General features: G+C 48.0%; 2 protein-coding genes across 5 annotated transcripts in view; one reads left to right on the forward strand and one right to left on the reverse strand.

The window, feature by feature from the left end:
• The window catches only part of HMBOX1 (homeobox containing 1), a 112,201-nt gene extending 109,380 nt beyond the window's left edge, over positions 1-2,821 (reverse strand). For all 4 annotated transcript variants that reach the window (XM_088447553.1, XM_088447552.1, XM_088447551.1 and 1 more), the window contains exon 1: positions 2,565-2,821. The gene's annotated coding sequence lies outside the window, so the exon portion shown is untranslated. The remainder of the gene's footprint in view (positions 1-2,564) is intronic.
• A 181-nt stretch (positions 2,822-3,002) lies between these two features.
• The window catches only part of INTS9 (integrator complex subunit 9), a 64,335-nt gene continuing 51,484 nt past the window's right edge, over positions 3,003-15,853 (forward strand). Inside the window, exons 1-4 of the mRNA XM_088447528.1 lie at positions 3,003-3,093; positions 5,215-5,342; positions 13,211-13,271; positions 14,136-14,198. Coding sequence (XP_088303654.1) covers positions 3,085-3,093; positions 5,215-5,342; positions 13,211-13,271; positions 14,136-14,198 — 261 coding nt within the window. The 5' untranslated portion in view covers positions 3,003-3,084. The remainder of the gene's footprint in view (positions 3,094-5,214; positions 5,343-13,210; positions 13,272-14,135; positions 14,199-15,853) is intronic.

The following is a 15,853-nucleotide window of genomic DNA, read 5'->3' on the forward strand; positions in this document are numbered from 1 at the left end:
ACACATGCAGAACGCAATAAAGGCGCCATCGAAAACGACACGACATCCTAACGTGTGCAGAACACGTTGGCGATTTATAAACCCAGACTGATAACGCAAACGCCATGGGGCTGCACAGAAATTTGGGGAGGGGGTGGGGAAATCGCAAAGATAAGATATTTATGAGCAGTTTAAAATAGAAAAATGAGGAGAGAAGAATATATATATATATATATATATATATATATATATATATAATGTTCTGGCTTTATTTCTGGCAGCAAAACAATGTAACACTAAACTTGTGACAATGCTGAAACATTTGCTACCCGGAAGGGATATAATACAAGACTATTGTATTCAGCCAATTATTTCTCACCTATACGTACATCACAGTTACTGTAGCTATATTAACACACGTATGATAAAATAAAATAAGTCGCACACTCCTAATAAAAACGCCGATTTATGGTTGGCATGAAGGACTGGCATTGAGGTTTCTCATCACACATGAATGCTGGATAATATCAGCATTGCAGAATAGCTATGAGATCAGATCACACTCTCTAGACATCACACTGATATTACACTTACTGGAGGAGCCCATTGTAACAGAGTGACAGATAGACATTAACCCATCGCCTGCCACGCTCACCTATCCCGGGCTGTAGGGAGCAATGCTCGCCCCACCTGCTGGCAGAGGTTACAATGTACAGACACCCTTCATGTCTTATTCCCGGGATACTGGAATAGCGGTCGGCGAAAGCCAAATTGCAGATCTTTATCCAGAGACTCAAATCAGATATTATCTCACGCCGGGCTCAAGCAGAGTAACTTCAGCGCTGTACGTGGGACTGTACCAGGTACACCATGTACAAACACACTTCTGTTACATGGCTATATACAAGCAGCAAGAATAGGAAAAGAAATTAAAAAAAACTGCATAGATCAGAAATGTAACAGGAACAACACAAACAATAAAAGAAAACTCATCAAAGCCAGAGAGGTGTCGAAGTTTCCCACAGACAGGTATAACACAGCCACAACATGCTAGGAGCTCAGAATAGGGGTTTTTGCACTCAAATAACGTGGTAGGTGAAAAAAAAATAATAATAATAATATATGTAATAGATAGCGACAAGATAAAAAGAATTGTAAATAATCAAGACTATTACAAGACATGACTGACAGGCATTTTAGTAAATGACACTATTTAAAAGATGAGCAGTCGTCTTTAGAAAGTTCCCATCAAAGGCATCATGTAAATAATTCAGCAGATGTCCCGGTTACATTTGGTAACCAATTTTGCGCAAGTGTTTATATTTGCTGTACACCTGAGCACAACGAAGAAAAAAAATATATACATGGCAATTAATTCTCAATAAAACAGGTTACTACTTCGCCAAGAAAGTCTGCTTTGTAAACAGCAAGTAAAAGCCTATGCACAGCGAGACTCCCGACAGCCCCACATAACTCTTCTCCCCAGTCTGCAAAGTGTTTGCCACGAGCGGGACGTCAATATAAAATGCACACGGTGACCGTCAGACTGACACCAGACCCCACACACAGAGCGTACCAGTCACCTACAGCATGCACTAATACGGTACTACGCCACAGACTGCGTCACCGACACCGTAGATTATAATGCAAGGTTATACATAATATACAGCATGCATTAACACGGTACTACGCCACAGACTGCGTCACCGACACCATAGATTATAATGCAAGGGAATACATAATATACAGCATGCACTAATACGGCACTACGCCACAGACTGCGTCACCGACACCGTAGATTATAATGCAAGGGAATACATAATATACAGCATGCATTAACACGGTACTACGCCACAGACTGCGTCACCGACACCGGAGATTATAATGCAAGGGAATACATAATATACAGCATGCACTAACACGGTACTACGCCACAGACTGCGTCACCGACACCGTAGATTATAATGCGAGGGAAGACATGTAATACCATCTCCCCAGTCATCACAATTACAGGACAACAGACAGAGCAAGGTCCAAAACAAACATCACAACTCCCATTCTCCACACACACTCCTCCAATGTTATTACACATGAAGCAAGTGGGGAGAAGCATTGACAAATATATATATATATATATATATATACACACACACACATACATACACACAGATTGTAAGATGTAAGTTGGGTGGCACTAGTATATATGCTCAAATGCATCACACAGCTCCCAATCTGTGTGACTGACAGGATGATAAACAAATATGTTGTGGTGGGACAGAATATATATATATATATATATATATATACACACATATATACACACACACATACACACAAACTGTAGAGATGGACCATAAGCAGAGTACCTGGCCAGTCCCCTGACAGCCCCCCGGGGTAATCAGTAGCGACCCCCGGGATGATACATAATCATTGGTGACCCCCGGGATGATACAATGTATCACTGGGGACCAGCAGCCCGCACAGGAGGCTGAGCCCCGCTACTGCCCAGGAGGGCGCCATGCTGCGGCTGCCCAGGAACTTCTGTCAGTCAGGGATCAGGGAGGAGGACGGGGGGGTGATCTCACCTGTCGGGCGGACACCCGGCCACCCGCGCTGGGCTCCCCGTCGGGTGTCAGGCCGTGATGCGCTGCTGGAGGCGGGGGGAGAGGAGGGTGACGACGCCCGCCCTCCGTGCCCACTCCGCTGCGATCCCCCCCGGCGTCTCCCCGCCGCTCACATCCCAGCCTCAGCCGCCTTTGTCTGCTGCCTCCCGGTCGCCATGTTGACACTCAGCAGCCGCCGCGCAGCTCTCACTCAGCCGAGCGGCCGCGGGGACTCTGGGAGTTGTAGTTCCCGACACCGCCGGCTGCTCCCCGGGGAGCGTGAGGGGGAGCGGCAGTCGCGGACTGCATCTCCCAGGGTGCACCGCGGGGGGACGCGGCGGCCCCGCCTCCCCCTGCACGGGATAGACTGCGGAAGGTGCGCGTCACCGTGACGTCACGCCAGACGGGGGGAGACTACAACTCCCGGCATGCTTGGCACCGCCAGGAAGGAATATGGTTGCTGCTGCTGCTGGGAGTGTGTAGTGTACACTGTGCAGGGACAATGAGGCTGGTGAGAGGCTAATACCATGTATTCTTCTTATATATATTGTGTATATCATATCCTCTATGCTTTATAGTTGTGGTGCTGTTGCAGTGAGCAGTCTCTGATTACCAGATGCTGCCTGCAATACCCACTGGGTGCAGCTTATTGCATACTGTATGTATGTGAGTACTATATACACACACTAAGGGGTAAATTTACTAAAGTGAGAGTTTTAAAAGTAGAGATGTTGCCCATAGCAGCCAATCAGATTCTACTTAGCATCTACCTAGCACCTTCTAGAAGATAATAGCTAGAATCTGGTTGCTGTGGGCAACATCACTTTTAAAACTCTTCTAAAAACTCTCACTTTAGTAAATTTACCACTAATATTGCACCCCTGTGACTATTGCTTTGCTTGAATACGTGAGTGAGTTGCAGAACATACAGATACATGCACTGGATGCTTTCCCTGGTGCTGGCTTGGGTTCTCTCTCCCCATCTGTCTATTTCTCATATCAGCATTTGATATTACTACATAGTTTACCCTTTACCATTAATTTTTTTTACTTTTCTTCGTAACTTTCCTACTTTCTGGAACAACGTCTCCATTTCTCTACTCTATGCTGCGCCTACCTGTTGCGCTGCACTGATCCTGCTGCTTGCCTGCCTGTCGCACTGCACCTGCCTGCCTTCTACTCTATACCTGTCCTGCTGTTCCGGCCGCCTACCTGCCTGTCTGTCTGTCCTGCTGTACCAGTTGCCTGTGCACCTGTCTGTCCTGCTGTACCGCTCGCTTGCCTGTTGCGCTGTTTCTGCTGCCTTCCTTCCGGTCGTGCTGCACCTGTTACTTACCTGCCTGTCGTTCTGCGCCTGCCTGCCTTTTACCCTATACCAGTTGCATGCCTGCCTCGCTGAACCGCCTACCTGTCCTGCTGTCCCTCAGTACTTGACACATTGATGTGTTTATTTTAATCTAGAGTTTGATAGTTATCTACTATGAGTTATTGACACGGTGTAGTGATGTAACGGATGTAGAACTTTCATAGTGTAAATCCCTTCCCCCTCCTTCTTCTGTCATCATGTGACCAACAAGGAGCTTCCTAACTGACTGGCTCAAGATGGATCCCTTTTTTTTTTTTTATTGCACAGATAGCAAAAGTTTTTTTGTTGTTGTTGCTTTAATGTTTTGTAATGTCTAATTCTAGTATGTTCTTCCCAATGTCTAATGCTGTATTCCAGGGTTCCTGCTGCCAGGATTTAGCACACAGCGGATATTCTATCTGACTGGGTTGGGAAATGATGTTGTGTTTGCACTTGCCCCAGTTCTGCTGAGTTGCCAACAATTTATCATCATTCCCAGTGACACATCTGCTGAGCTGTAGCACCTATAGCCGGTCCTGCACAGGGCTATCTGCCTCTCTGTGCTCTGCAATCCCAAAGCCTCATGTGTTTTCTGAACTTGCTTATAATGTTTGGTGGGAGTTTTGGGTGGCATTTCTTGCCCCATTCATTCCAGTGGTCTGATTTTAGGCTGACTACGTTACAGACCCATCCGGTACCTGGTCGCTTTCCATCGTGCAGCAAACAATAAGTGTCTGCTACGTGATAAAAAGGTCTCAATTATAATCGGCATAAATGCAGCTCGTGTAACAGTAAAAAGTTGAGACCTTTTCCAGACAGAACGGATAATTGCGCCCTCTGTAACGCTGCTTTGACTGACGGCGCGTTTTAAATCGGAGACTGTTTTGCGGCATCCCTTTAATTCACGGTGATGGATGCGGTTAAGGGACCGTTGGACTGGTAAATCATTTTATTCTAATTGATAGTGAGACGCGACGCTTCCCCTTTAAGTTAAGACCTCAGCCGCAGGAAAGGGCGCACGTGTCTGATCAGAAAGAATCGAATCTTGTCCGGTTAAGTGGGGTAAAACAATTTACAAGCAGTTAATGCAGGGATAATGAGGGCCTGGCATTAGCGGGGGAGGCATTACTCTGTATCAGTGTGGTGCTGTCACCTCGCCAGCTCAAGCCTTTCATCCCTCGCACCGAGCTTCCTCTCCGCGCTGCTATTCAAGGCAGAGTGTTTAATATTTTATAGCCTCTGTTACGACAGACTGTTAACGGATGTCTCTTGGGCCCTCTCTTTCAGTACTGTCTGTCGGGACATCCTACTCTGCCATGCAACATCCTCAAGTTCAAGTCCACGACCATTATGCTGGACTGCGGGTTAGACATGACCTCCGTGCTGAGCTTCCTCCCGCTGCCTCTTGTCCACAGGTAGGTTGCAGGTCCTGCAGAGCTCCTTGCTTATGAAAGGTGACGTCTCACCGTGTATGGTAAATGAATGCGCACACCACCAGCACCTCAAACCAGGTCTGTGCAAATTTATCCAAGCGTTAGGGGGCAAACGTTTAGTGATTATATATTGGTTAGTGTTCATTCTAGCACCCTGCACCCGTCACAACCCGTGCAGTTCCTCTATCCTGCCTGGGGGTGTCGCTCTCTGATCTGGTGCTTCTAGCACACTCCGCTGATGTAGCAACTTATCCTTAAATGTGTAGATGACTGTTTGCTAGTAAAGAATTGGTTCCAGGAGTAGCTATGTCATTTGATGGCAAGTAGAATGAACCTTGAAGCTCATGAAAATCCTGGTAAGTATCTGTATAATAAATAATACATCATTCTTTGTTGCTCTCCCCTTATTATAAGGTCTAAATGCAGACTTGTTCTGGGACCCGTTGTGTCAGTGGGTCTTATTTACGAAACGCCTCGCAAAAGTCCTTGGTTTAACAATTAAAGGTGCAGTCTACGCTCCGATGCCAGGAGACCCCTCCGCAAACGAATAGGGGTGTAAATAATGTGAATAGGCGCACTGTGAAAAAACGTAAACTTGAATTGCGACCAACATTGCGTTGAATCAAACGTGTCAGTTTTCCTCCTAAAAATGCGTCTCAATCTACTTTTAATAATCTCTCTATGACTCACTGCGCGGCGAAACCAGGCATCCCTCCACCAAACGCCTCCCGTCACAAGCCCCTGCACCCCACAGAAGCCACCAATGCTTGTTAGCGCAAGTCTTGGGCATGCCTGTGCAAATGGAGGTGCACGGGGGAAACCAAAGCATATTTCTCTTTCATCCACTAGGGGACACTGGAGGTGCTTACGCTGGGGTATAGAGGCGTGGATAGCTGGAGCTGGGCACTTTAAATAATTTAGAAGTGTGAAGCTCCTCCCCCTCTATGCCCCATCAGCCCTCAGTTTAGAAAATGTGCCTACGGAGCTGGTCGCAACCTGCTGTGCTCCAGCAATACATTTTATTTTATTTATTTAGTTTTATTATTTTCTAACATCTTTTTTTTTTTACACCTTTTAGGTACCCTTCGCCACCTCTCTAAAGGTGGGGTCTGGGTACCTGGCGCCCTGTCCTTAATAGAAGGCAGGAAGGAGTGCACGGTGCTTATACTAAAAGCACTGACAGCTCCTTACCGCCGCACACACAGCACTTCTACAAAGCCGGGCTGCCGGGCAGTCTTCAGAAGCGGCTGCCGGTCAGGTGACTCCCCCTAAAGAGAAAGTGCTGTTCGGAGGGAAGCCGTCCAGGGAGCGCAGTGAGTAAATCACCTGCATATCCCCCGTCTCCTACCCCGCGGCCAGTGCGGGATGCAGAGAGCGCTATGGCGCTGATAACAGAGCTTCTCCCCTCTTCCCACTGCTGAGCGGCTAGAGGCTCCTGTTCAGCGGGGCTTGTGCAGCGGCTACAGCGCTGCTCATTGACTTGCATCTCCCCTCTCCCCGCTGCTGAGCACAGCGGGGCTTGCAGGGGGAGGTGATTCATTAGTACAGCCATATTAGAGCCCCTGTGGGCTTGAGGAAGGGGGGCGGAGCTTAACAGCGCAGGCTCCCTGTCTCATTTACGCGGCAGCGGCTGTGAGAACAGCGTGGCTGCTGTTTGTTTAACCCACTGTTGCCTGCATTTCTCCATTATAGGTAGGGTGCAGCACAGGCAGAAGGCTGATTCTCCTGACTACATCCCTGGCAAGAGGCTGTGAGTAATCACTGGGGTGTAAGTGCAGGGAATCTAATCTGTGGGAGGGAGTGCCTCTTCCTCTGTGTCCCAACCAGCCTTCTGTTTTATTTCTAATCACTTCTGGTGTACCCCTGGGTGACTGTGTGTATCTATGTAAAAAAAAAAAGCGTCTCAAAAGATGTTTGTCTGTTCTAAGTGTAACAGCAAACTATCCAGGCCGCATGCCGCTGGATCCACGTTATGTGATGCTTGTATAGCAAAAGATCCACCGATGGCTATTACGGCCACACCTGCTCCTCCATGGGCCGCTGACATGGTAGGAGTAATGACGGATTTAACGTCAGAGTTAGCGGAGGCACGTAAGTCTCAGCCTCTCTGGGTGGCTGATTTAACCAAGTCTTTAGACACCCTGGTACAGCTTATGGGTACAGCGGCATCTGCACCCTCCACACAAAAGCGTACTCTGACGACTGTTCTCCAGTCAGAGGAGTCGGATGAAGAATTCCTCACTACGGAGGATACCGAAGAGGAGAATTGGAGGACACGTTACAGGACGGTACCTCTCAGGAGTTGGAGACCACTTCTCCCGGGGTGGAATCTCTAATTTTGGCGGTTTGAAAAAACACTGAATTTACCTGAGGATGTAATTCCTGCATCCCAGGAGTGTGAATTATTTCATGAACAAAGAGCTCGGTGGTTTTTCCGTTCTCACTGCAACTTCAACAGCAGCTCTCAGTGGCCTGGAAACAACCGGATAAATGGTTCCAAATTCCGCGCCGGTTTCCATCTAGCTACCCTTTTCCATCATCCATGATGGACAAGTGGGAAACGCTTCCTCCAGTAGATGCGTCCGTCTCCCGTCTCTCTAAGAAAACAGCACTCCCAGTACCAGGAGCTACAGTACTAAAAGATCCTTCGGATTGTAAGTTGGAGACAACGCTAAGATCTATTTATACTGCAGCGGGTGCTCAACTTAGACCCACCCTTGTTACCACTTGGGTTAACAAGGCAGTGGTCGGCTGGGCTGACCAGTTGATTACCGGTTTGGACTCTGGTACCTCCTAGAGCAGAGTTACGTCTACTTGCAGAACACATATGTGAGTCTGCAGTTTACTTGGGCGAAACTTCAAAAGATATCAGTCAGATTAGTGCTCGCATATCCGCTTCTTCTATTTCGGGGCGCAGAGCCCTCTGGTTGCGCACTTGGCATGCGGATGCAGAATCTAAGTGTGCGGTGGAGGGTTTACCATTCACTGGCGATATGCTCTTTGGCCCAGAATTAGCCAATTGGATATTCCAGTCCACGGGGGGGTAAGTCTTCCTTCCTCCCGTCAACTGCTCCGACCCCCAGAAGATCTTACAATGGACCTTCGTTTCATTCCTTTCATGCGCCTCATTCCTTTCGTGGTAGAGCCAGAGGTGCTCCAACGCAAACTAGACGGCAGGGGTAGAGGTCGTACACACATGGTTGCACGTAGACCAGAGCCTAAACCAGCGAAAAAAAAAAAAAACAGGTGGCATGACTGTCTTCCGTCCCACCTGGTACCTTCTGCAGTGGGAGCCCGTCTGCAGAACTTTCAACAAGTTTGGAACCACCAGACCTCTACAGACCCGTGGATCCGCAGACTAATTTCCCTGGGGTTCCGAATAGACTTCGAAGTCCCCCCTCCACCTCGGTTCTTCACTACAAGTTTGCCAACACCTGTAGACGGGGCCAGGGTTCTACAGGAGGCTATCCAGTCTCTAGTGGTATCGTCTGCGCTATTTCCGGTTCCGGAACATCAAAGAGGTATGGGATTTTACTCAAGCCTGTTTTTAGTACCCAAGCCGGATGGCTCGGTCAGGGCCCATCTTAAACCTCAAGTCCTTGAACCTCTATCTGAAGATGTATCGTTTCAAAATGGCAGTCATAGCGAGCTTGGAACCAGGGGAGTTCCTATTATCCCTGGATTTCAAGGATGCCTATCTCCATGTTCCCATCTGGGAACCACACCAGACCTTTCTGCGTTTTGCCATATTGAAAGATCATTATCAGTTTCGGGCATTGCAGTTCGGGTTATCCTCGGCTCACCGCATATTCACCAAACTCATGTCAGTCATGGTCGCTCTCCTTCGGTCATCAGGAGTGAACATTGGCCCTCATTCAGAGCCGTACGCTCTGAGCAGAGCGCACGCTCTGAATGAGGGCCGCCCTCCATAATTATGGAGCGTCCTCCTGGACGCTCGTAAAGCTGTGGGTCACCACCCACAGCCTGTACGAGCGTGCAGTTTGATGGCCGCGATGGTCGTGACCATCGCCACTGCGAGCCGGAGCCTGCGGTTGAGGATTTCAACCGCAAGGCCCGGAGTGATTTTGGCTCTATCAGAGCCAAAATCACTCCCACTGACATCACTAGTGATGTCAGTGGGCCGGCTTCTGACGGTAGGCGTTCCCTTGGGAACGCCCCCGTCAGGGAGGCACGCCCTCCAAAGGGGGCGTGCTGTCAATCAACATCGACAGCACGCCCCCTTTGATCAGACACAACGAGCGAAGGAAAGTCCTTCGCTCGTCGCGTCTGGCGCATGCGCACGACGGAGCTCCCTCCGTCGTGCGCATGCTCAGTGCAGACCATCGACCCACTTGCGAGCGGACAGCCGCTCGCGAGTGGGTCTGAATCAGGCCCATAATCCCTTATTTGGACGACCTGTTACTCAAGGCTCCATCGGTGTCTCTTCTATCAGATCATGCCTTACTGACATATTTCACTCTAATCCAACACTGTTGGATAATCAACTTCAAGAAGTCGAATCTCAGTCTGTCCCGGAAACTTCTGTTTCTGGGCATGATATTGGATACGAAATCACGGAGGATTTTTCTTCCAACAGACAAGGCCAGGGATATCCAGTTATTGGTTCAACTGGTCCTCAGACCAAAGAAGGTGTCAATGCTTCTTTGTCTTCATCTCTTGGGGAAGATGGTAGCTGCTTGCGAAGCGCTACAGATTGGCCGGTTCCACTCCAGGGTATTTCAGCTGGACCTGCTAACACAGGAGTCAGGGTCTCATCTGCTTCTACATCGACAGATCCGTCTGAGCCCGGTTACCAGAGTAGCCCTTCTTTGGTGGACACAATCCAACAATCTGTTAGCAGGCAGAAGATTTGGCATGTGGGACTGGATCATCGTAACAACGGATGCCAGCCTTCGAGGATGGGGAGCAGTAGTCCTCGATTATTACTTTCAGGGTCGATGGTCCCCTCTAGAACAGAAGTGGCCCATATATGTATTGGTACTCAGAGCGATTTACAATGCTCTGATAGAGGCAACAGAATTTTAAAAGACTCGTCCGGTAAGAGTTCAGTCCGACAACGCGACGGCCGTCACTTACATCAACCGCCAAGGAGGGACTCGGAGTCGCATGGCTATGCGAGAAGTAACTCAGATCCTCCGGTGGGCCGAGAACCAGTATGAATGGCAGCTTCATCCAGACGTGTTCAACGCGCTGATACGTCAATGGGGATGTCCTCAGGTGGACCTCATGGCATCACGATTGAATCATCAGCTCCCATTATACATGTCAAGTCGAGATCCGCAGGCGGAAGCAGTAGACGCTTTGACAAGTCCGTGGATCTACGACTTCGTTTACATTTTTCCACCGATTCCGCTTCTTCCTCGTCTTTTAGAAAGGATAAAACAAGAGACAGCCTCTGTAATTCTCGTGGCTCCAAACTGGCCTTGGAGAAGTTGTTGGACGATCAGTGGCCCCTTCCTCTGCGCCCGGATCTTCTACAGCAGGGACTTTTCATACACCACAACTTAGTGCAGCTGCGTTTAAAGGGGTGGCTCTTGAAACCGATATCCTAAGACGCAAAGGCATCCCAGACACGGTTATTCCCACCATGCTACGCGCCAGGAAGCCAGTTTCAGCTGCGCATTATCGCATCTGGCGTGCTTATATCTCACGGTGTTCCAGTCAGGCTCTTCCATCTAGGTTGTCCTGGTTTTTTGCTTTTCCTTCAGATGGGTCTGGATTCTGGCCTTCGTCTGGGAACCTTAAAGGTGCAGGTTTCTGCCCTCTCCATTTTCTTTCAAAGGAAATTGGCCCTCATTCCTGAGGTGCAGACGTTTCTTCAAGGGGTCTTGCGCGTGCAGCCTCCTTTAGTACCTCCAATAGCTCCCTGGGACCTTAGCTTGGTGCTTCTGTTTCTTCAGTCGCCCATGTTTGAACCTTTGGAGAAGGTCTTGGAAGATGGTCCTCCTCTTGGCTCTCGCTTCGGCTCGTAGGGTTTCGGAATTGGGTGCTCTGTCCTATAAGCCACCATTACCTTGTGTTTCATGCCAATAGGGCAGAACTCCGGACGGTAGCCGCCTTCCTTCCCAAGGTAGTGTCGGCTTTTCATATTAATCAGCCTATTGTGGTACGTCGTTGGTGGAGGACTCTGGTGGTCCTTCTACCTTGGATGTGGTTCGGGCTCTCCGGATCTATGTTGCCAGGACAGCGTCCCTCCGTAGTCCGAGCCGCTTTTTGTCCTCTATGATGCTGTTCGCATGGGTTGGCCAGCATCCAGGCACGTTGGATCCGGCTGACTATTCATCAGGCTTATGTTAGTGCCGACCGTTGGCCTCCTTCGTCTATTTCAGCTCATCCCACACGTTCTGTGGGTGCGTCATGGGCGGCCAGTAGAGGAGCCTCCACGTCACAGTTGTGCCGTGCGGCCACTTGGTCTTCAGTTCACACGTTTGTCAGATTTTACAAATTTGATACGTTTGCTATGTCGGCATCCCGTTTTGGCCGCCTGCAGGCACCACAGAGCGCTCCCGCCCGTGGGGAAAACTTTGGGACGTCCCCAGCGTAAGCACCTCCAGTGTCCCCTAGTGGATGAAAGAGAAAATGGGATTTTGCTACCTACCGGTAAATCCTTTTCTCTGATTACACAGGGGACACTGGACGCCCACCTCTGTGCTCTTAGCCTGCCTGTTCGGCTTGTTCCGTATGTTGTATGATTCAGTTATTGTGTGTTCTTCTCTCCCTTTTTTACTCCGCTTGTTCTCCATCTCCTCTCTGCCTTCATTTTCTAAACTGAGGGCTGGTGGGGCATAGAGGGGGAGGAGCTTCACACTTCTAAATTATTTAAAGTGCCAGCTCCAGTTATCCACGCCTCTATACCCCAGCGTAAGCACCTCCAGTGTCCCCTGTGGAATCAGAGAAAAGGATTTACAGGTAGGTACCAAAATCCCATTTTTGTATCAGCAAGGCCCTATAACGGCTTTTAATTTTTGCCTCTGGTCTATAATAACCGGTGCAATTCCTACCACCATTCATGTCTGAACCGGTTGTCAATCACTCCCTTACCCTGACGTCTACGGAACTGTATATGATTTAAGCTGTCTGAATAGACGGTCCCAGACACAGAACATTATTACAGGTGAAAGATTTTACAGTATATTATGGCGTCTTTTTAATGTCAATTAGCCCCTCAACCCTGCATGTTAGGGAGGGATGGCTCACAGAGACTACTTTTATTTTGATGGTGTCGGCTTAAATCATCTTTAAATCTTCCAGTCTGCAATCAAATGTAAAGATATATTTATTTTTTTATTAGTCCAATCTAATGAGAAGAGTTGGCATTGTGTAATCTGCTCCCAAGGCACAAATGACCGATTCCTTTTTTTAGAAGAACAGACTTCTGGGAATTGGCGTTTACATGGCAGCCGGGGGCGTTCATGCCATTTTTTTAAGATCATTAGCGAATTTCCACCTATACGCTGTTTCGTCCTGATCGAGGCTTGTCATTGCACGATGGGATCCATACTCCTGAGTAGGCGTGGCATATGTATAGAATCTAACTTATTAATATCTATATGCATCTTTCCATAGACTTATTGCCAAATGTTCTATCAATTTCTTTTAATCTATAATTTAACTACTGGATAGCAATGTTTAAAATTTGTCAATACAATGTATAGGGCAAAATATTTAATATTGTCACATACATGGTGAAGGCAAATATGTTTGTAAATGACCTGTACTGATCTATTCTACTTAATAGTTATGTGTAAATAAAGGCGCGATAAGCCGTTCTTACAAATGTATTTTCATTTGCAACATAAAGTCCTATATTTAGTTTCGCTGTCTTTCAGCACCCGCTTGTCCAAGTTGCCCGGCTGGGTCTTAAAAGATGGCAACACCCAGTTTGAGAAGGTATGGCATATACTCCAAGTCTGCCTGGTACTGCCCTGTTCATGTGGTCTTCGTCCCACCTCACCAACGGGCCCCTCTTATGCCAGAAGTGATCACCCACTCCTCACCTGAGCAGCCCAAATGCCAGGTCTTGTCCAATGTGGCTCCCTTTTGTGGGGTGAATTTAAACTTTGATCCTATATTTTTGATGACTGACAGATTGACCTGTGTCTGACCATCTTAGTTCTATCAACTGATCGAAATTGAAAAGGGGGCTCATGTCTCACATCATGTCACTGCCCCTGTCACATGCAGCCCTGTCCTCACCAACACATCACTCATCTCCTGATATACTCTGTGCTGCTGCGGGTCCTGCTCCTTCCACTATATATCTCTGTCTTTGGCTTCCTGTTGCCTCCATTCCCCTCCTCACATCCTGTCACTGCCCCTGTCACATGCAGCCCTGTCCTCACTGACACATCACTCATCTCCTGATATACTCTGTGCTGCTGGTGACCCTGCTCCTTCCACTATGTAACTCTCAGTCTGTGGCTTCCTGCTGCCCCCATTCCCCTCCTCACATCATGTCACTGCCCCTGTCACATGCAGCCCTGTCCTCACTAACACATCACTCATCTCCTGATATACTCTGTGCTGCTGGGGGACCCTGCTTCTCCCACTATATAACTCTCACCCTGTGACTTCCTGCTGCTCCCATTACTCTCCTCATATCATGTCACTGCACCTGTCACATGCAGCCTTGTCCTCAGTCAAAGAATAATATGTGTACAGGTCACTGCCTCCCACATGATGGTTTCCCTCCGCTTACTGTTCCTTTAGCCTGCAACTGTCTGCATAGGGTAATGATAATCTCTGTCTCTTTAGGAGCTGAAGGACTGTTCCGGTCGGGTGTTCGTAGACTCGGTGCCAGAATTCTGTCTTCCTGAAGTAAGTGATGGTGCTTTATAGATGAGACCAATCACTCAGCTTGGGTACTGTGTGGGCTTCTGTATATGTTAACATGTAGCAAAGACCAGGTTTGTTCAATGAACTTTTCCTGTGGATGTGCTGACTAACCTGGGATATTCATGTTCTCATTAATAAACAATGCTGGATATTTCTGGTTGCCCAGCTGGCATGTAAGAGGTGAGTAGAAAAAAAGTATTTCTGTATAATTCATTGTTCCATAGACGAAAAAAACCTTACGTGTTCACATGTCCCATTTAGGCTGCTTAGACATGATCTGAAATTTCACAAAACCTATTGAATTTCTGCCACTGAAACTTAAAAAAGCAATGAAATTCCGATCATTAAGGCTGACGCCTTAATAGAAGTGTTACTTGCGCAATACAGATATGGTATGCCATCACACCCTGTGGTTAACTGCAGATTCAGCACCCTCACAGAGTGAGATTGCTGTTACTCACAAAAATGGTGGAGCTGCTAATTCACAGAATTGTGTGCTCATTGGAATACACACATGTAGTCTATGCAACTGAGTTCTGAGCAGTTATGTGGCACACACATCTCACTCAGTGCCCATAATCTTCCTATTCATTCACCACAACAATTCCACTGGGTTCCAACATCCTTCTCACTCCATACATCCATCTAATTGAGAATACACATTCAGCTCCCTAATTTCTAAAACTATCATACTCTGTCTATGCATGTACACTATCTGCGCCTCCATTGTGCTCTATCTTCCCCAATCCCTGCATCTGTGTGGTCTCCTAATTGTGCTAGTTCTTTATTCCCTCACCTGCACCATCTGTCTTTCCCCATCTGCACCGTCCTGTCTTCCTGCATCCGTGCCACTCTGTTTCCTTCTATTTGTACCAGTGCCTTCCCCCCAGCCACACCGCTCTGTCTTCCTCTCATCTGTGGCACTCTTTCTTCCTCCATCTGCACCACTGTCTTCCTCCCCATCTGCACTGATCTGTCTTCCCCAGTCCCTACTGTTGTGTGTTCTCCCATTTGTGCTAGTCTGTATTCCCTCATCCGCACAAATCTGTCTTTACCCATCTGCACTGCTCTGTCTTCCCATGTTCATGCCACGCTGTACACCCCATTCATGTCGCTTTTTTCCCCCAAACCGTGCCACACTGTTTTCCACCCATCTGCATCACTTTGGCTCCCACCCCCACCCTCCTCTGTGCTGCTTAATCTTCTCCCCCCCCCTTTTTACACTCCTTTCTGTCTAACCCATCCACTCTGCTCTGTCTCCTCCCCACCATCCACACCACTCTTGTCCCATCTGCGCAGCTCTATCTTCTGCTCAGACCTCATTTGCATAGTCTGCATGTGTGTATTCCAGTGAGCACACAATTCTGTGAATTAGCAGCTCCACCATTTTGTGAGTGACAGCAATCTCTCTCTGTGAGAGTGCTGAATCTGCATTTAACCACAGGGTGTGATGGCATACCATATCTGTATTGGGCAAGGAACACTTCTATTAAGGCGTCAGAATTTCATTGCTTTTTTAAGTTTCAGTGTCAGAAATTCAATAGGTTTTGTGAAATTTCAGATCATGCCCACCGTAAGGTTTTTTGTCTATGGAATTTCATTGCTTTTTTAAAACTTACTAACTATCAGGGTTTGGA

This window comes from Taudactylus pleione, unplaced genomic scaffold (assembly GCF_031769625.1).
Source record: "Taudactylus pleione unplaced genomic scaffold, aTauple2 ptg000434l, whole genome shotgun sequence".
Classification (NCBI taxonomy): Eukaryota; Metazoa; Chordata; class Amphibia; order Anura; family Myobatrachidae; genus Taudactylus; species Taudactylus pleione.